The sequence below is a fragment of the Dioscorea cayenensis genome, chromosome 1 (genome assembly GCF_009730915.1).
Source record: "Dioscorea cayenensis subsp. rotundata cultivar TDr96_F1 chromosome 1, TDr96_F1_v2_PseudoChromosome.rev07_lg8_w22 25.fasta, whole genome shotgun sequence".
Taxonomy (NCBI): domain Eukaryota; kingdom Viridiplantae; phylum Streptophyta; class Magnoliopsida; order Dioscoreales; family Dioscoreaceae; genus Dioscorea; species Dioscorea cayenensis.
In genome coordinates, this window is record NC_052471.1 from 7,388,024 (window position 1) to 7,391,122 (window position 3,099).

Here is a 3,099-nt window from a genome sequence, read left to right on the forward strand (position 1 = left end):
GGACTGATTGATGAGCTAGCTTGCGCCTACCTGGACAAGTGGGATGCGGTGAGGATGGCGGGGTCATTTTTGTAATTTTTCTAAAGAGGTAATTTTGGTTATCAGAGGACCCCATTAGATGGAAAACAGGTCAACAAGCAAAAGAGTCACACCTTTTTCAGCCAAATTCCATCATCTGGGCCTCAAAAACAGCAATTTTGCCGTTTATGGAAAGATTTCCTCTATCGATATCTTGGGCTGAAGATCTCTGATTGAGACGCCGTTTTTGGCATTCACTATGTTTGGTTTTTAATTTTTATTCTATGGTGTCAATCGCGAATTTTCTATTTTTGAAAATTTTTTGATTTATTTCTCCTTTAGTGTTTTTTGTTAGTCTATTTATTTGTAAGCCTTCGGCTATGAAGGCAGCTTGAATTTGAAATAAAATTGATATGTTTTTCCTCTAAATTCCTGGGTATTCTTAGACTAAACAGGATTTAGGTTTCCATTTCGTTGTTGACTTGGGTATTCATAGACTAAACAAGTCCTCAACTATATCCCGCTGCGTCAGTTGGTACCAGAGCTTCGTTCGACCTTGGAGGAGACATGGCACCTAGGCGTGAGCAGAACCTTCAAGACATTTATGAGCATGACCAGATGAATCAAATGGAGCAGAGGTTGGTGCAATTGATAAATCAACGACTCGAGGGAATAATGGAGGTGATGACCCAAAGGATGGCGGCGATGATGAATAACCAGGTACCAAACATTACCCAAACTAATGTCGGTTCTGGTGAAGAGGTAACTCAATACAGAAGAGGCCCTACGGAGTACGATCAGAGGTGATGGGAGACCGGGATGCGCACCGAGATTCCTGAATTCCATGGAAGCCTACAACCAGAGGAGTTCCTCGATTGGTTGATGATTGTGGAGGAGATCTTGGAATTCAAAGGCGTGCCAGAAGACAAGCGCGTGCCTTTGGTGGCTACTAGGCTTTGGAATCGAGCCACGACATGGTGGCAGCAACTGAAGTTGACTCGGAACCGGTTGTGAAAGCCGAAGATATGTACCTGGGAGAAGATGAAGAAGCATTTGTGCACACAATTCCTTCCTTATAACTTCTAGAGACTGATGTATCAAAGGCTGCAGAACTTGAGGCAGGGTACCAAGTCGGTTGATGATTACACCATAGAGTTTTACCAACTTGTGGCCCGGAACGAGATCTAGGAGACGGAGGATCAGTTGGTGGCGCGTTATATTAGAGGGTTGAGGATGCAGATTCAGGATACTGTTAACATGTTTGATCCTGTTTCTGTTTCTACAGCACATCAGAGGGTGCTATAGGTGGAGAAGCAAGGAAGGCGTAATCCTAGTATTTCTGGAATGCATAGCAGTGGTGCTAGCAACAGTAATTCCCCTAATGGCGTGAGTCGTGCTGAAGCAAGCAGTGTGCGGGTGCCTGCCCAGCCCGAAAAAACAGGCAGCGGCACATTTCGGTGTTTTGGCTGTGGAGAATCGGGCCATCGACTATCTGAATGCAAGAAGTCCGCCGGCAAAAAGGTCCTTCTCGTTGAAGCAGCAGATTTTGAAGAGGAAGATGAAGATGTGGCAATAGAAGAGCAACCCGATGATGAGGAAGTTATCGGAGGAGATGTGGGTACTGCATTGGTTGTGAGGCGATCTTGCCTAACACCGCGGGTCACTGAGGAAGATTGGTTACGGACGAACATCTTTCAGTCTACCTGTACTATCTCTGGTAAGGTATGTCACTTTGTGATTGATACAGGAAGCTGTGAGAACATTGTCTCTGCAACAGTCATTCAAAAATTGGGAATCGTGACTGAGGAGCATCCTAGGCCTTACAAGCTTGCATGGCTCAAGAAATGAGGTGATGTGACCGTGTCTCGGCGTGCTTTGATCTCCTTTTCTATTGGATAAAAGTACAAGGACACAATTTGGTGTGATGTGGTTGCTATGGATGCGTGTCATCTGTTGTTTGGGAGGCCGTGGCAATACGATAGGAGCGTTGTGCATAATGGAAGAACTAACACTTACAGTTTTACCAAGGATGGAGTCAAGATTGTGTTACTACCTCGTAGGGACACCACTACCAGCCCAACTAGGGACATTACCAATCTATTGACCTTGGCAAAGTTCGAGGAGGAGATTCTACAGTCAGATGTGGTGTTTGCCCTGATAGGGAAGGGAGTTGCAGTGGAGGAAGCTATTCCACATATTGCAAAACCAATTGTCGATGAGTTCAAGGATGTGTTTCCTGATGAACTGCCACCATTGCGAGATATCCAGCATCAGATTGATTTGGAGCCGGGCGCGGCTCTTCCAAATCGGCCCCACTATCAGATGAGCACAATAAAACATGAAGAACTGCAGCGACAAGTAGAAGAATTATTGGGCAAAGGGCATATTCGAGAAAGTTTGAGCCCTTGCGCGGTTCCATCCTTTTTGACACCAAAGAAGGATGGTTCCTGGTGAATGTGTGTAGACAGCCGCGCCATAAATAAAATTATGGTCAGGTATAGATTCCCCATTCCCCACCTTGATGACTTGCTTGACCAACTTAGCGGGGCGGCCATGTTTACCAAGTTGGACTTGAAGAGCGGATACCACCAAATCCGAGTAAGGCCTGGTGATGAGTGGAAGACGGCGTTCAAAACACGTGAATGGCTCTATGAATGGCTCGTAATGCCTTTTGAGCTATCCAACGCTTCCAGCACCTTCATGCGGGTGATGAACCATGTTTTGAGGCCATTTATTGGCAAATGTGTTGTTGTATATTTTGATGATATTTTAATTTATAGTGCTAACCCCAAGGACCATCTGGAGCATTTGCGAAAAGTTCTTGAAGTTCTTCGTAGGGAGAGGTTCTTCGCCGCAACAAAGAAGTGCGTCTTTATGACATCGAGGGTATCATTCCTTGGCTATGTCATTTCTGGAGAAGGCCTGTAGGTGGATGAATCCAAGGTGGAAGTAGTGAGGCATTGGCCACGACCCACCGCCATCACAGAGGTTCGTAGCTTTCATGGGCTGGCATCAATTTTCTCAGGCGATTCATTCCTCGCTTGCGAGTATCATGGCCCCATTGATGGGATCGCATGAAAG

At 45.8% G+C, this 3,099-nt stretch overlaps 1 protein-coding gene across 1 annotated transcript; it reads left to right on the forward strand.

The window, feature by feature from the left end:
• Positions 1 to 1,953: 1,953 nt before the first annotated feature.
• Positions 1,954 to 2,472, forward strand: LOC120282882. Its single transcript, XM_039289741.1, has one exon. The coding sequence runs from the start codon at positions 1,954 to 1,956 to the stop codon at positions 2,470 to 2,472; it is 519 nt and encodes a 172-aa protein (XP_039145675.1).
• Positions 2,473 to 3,099: the final 627 nt, after the last annotated feature.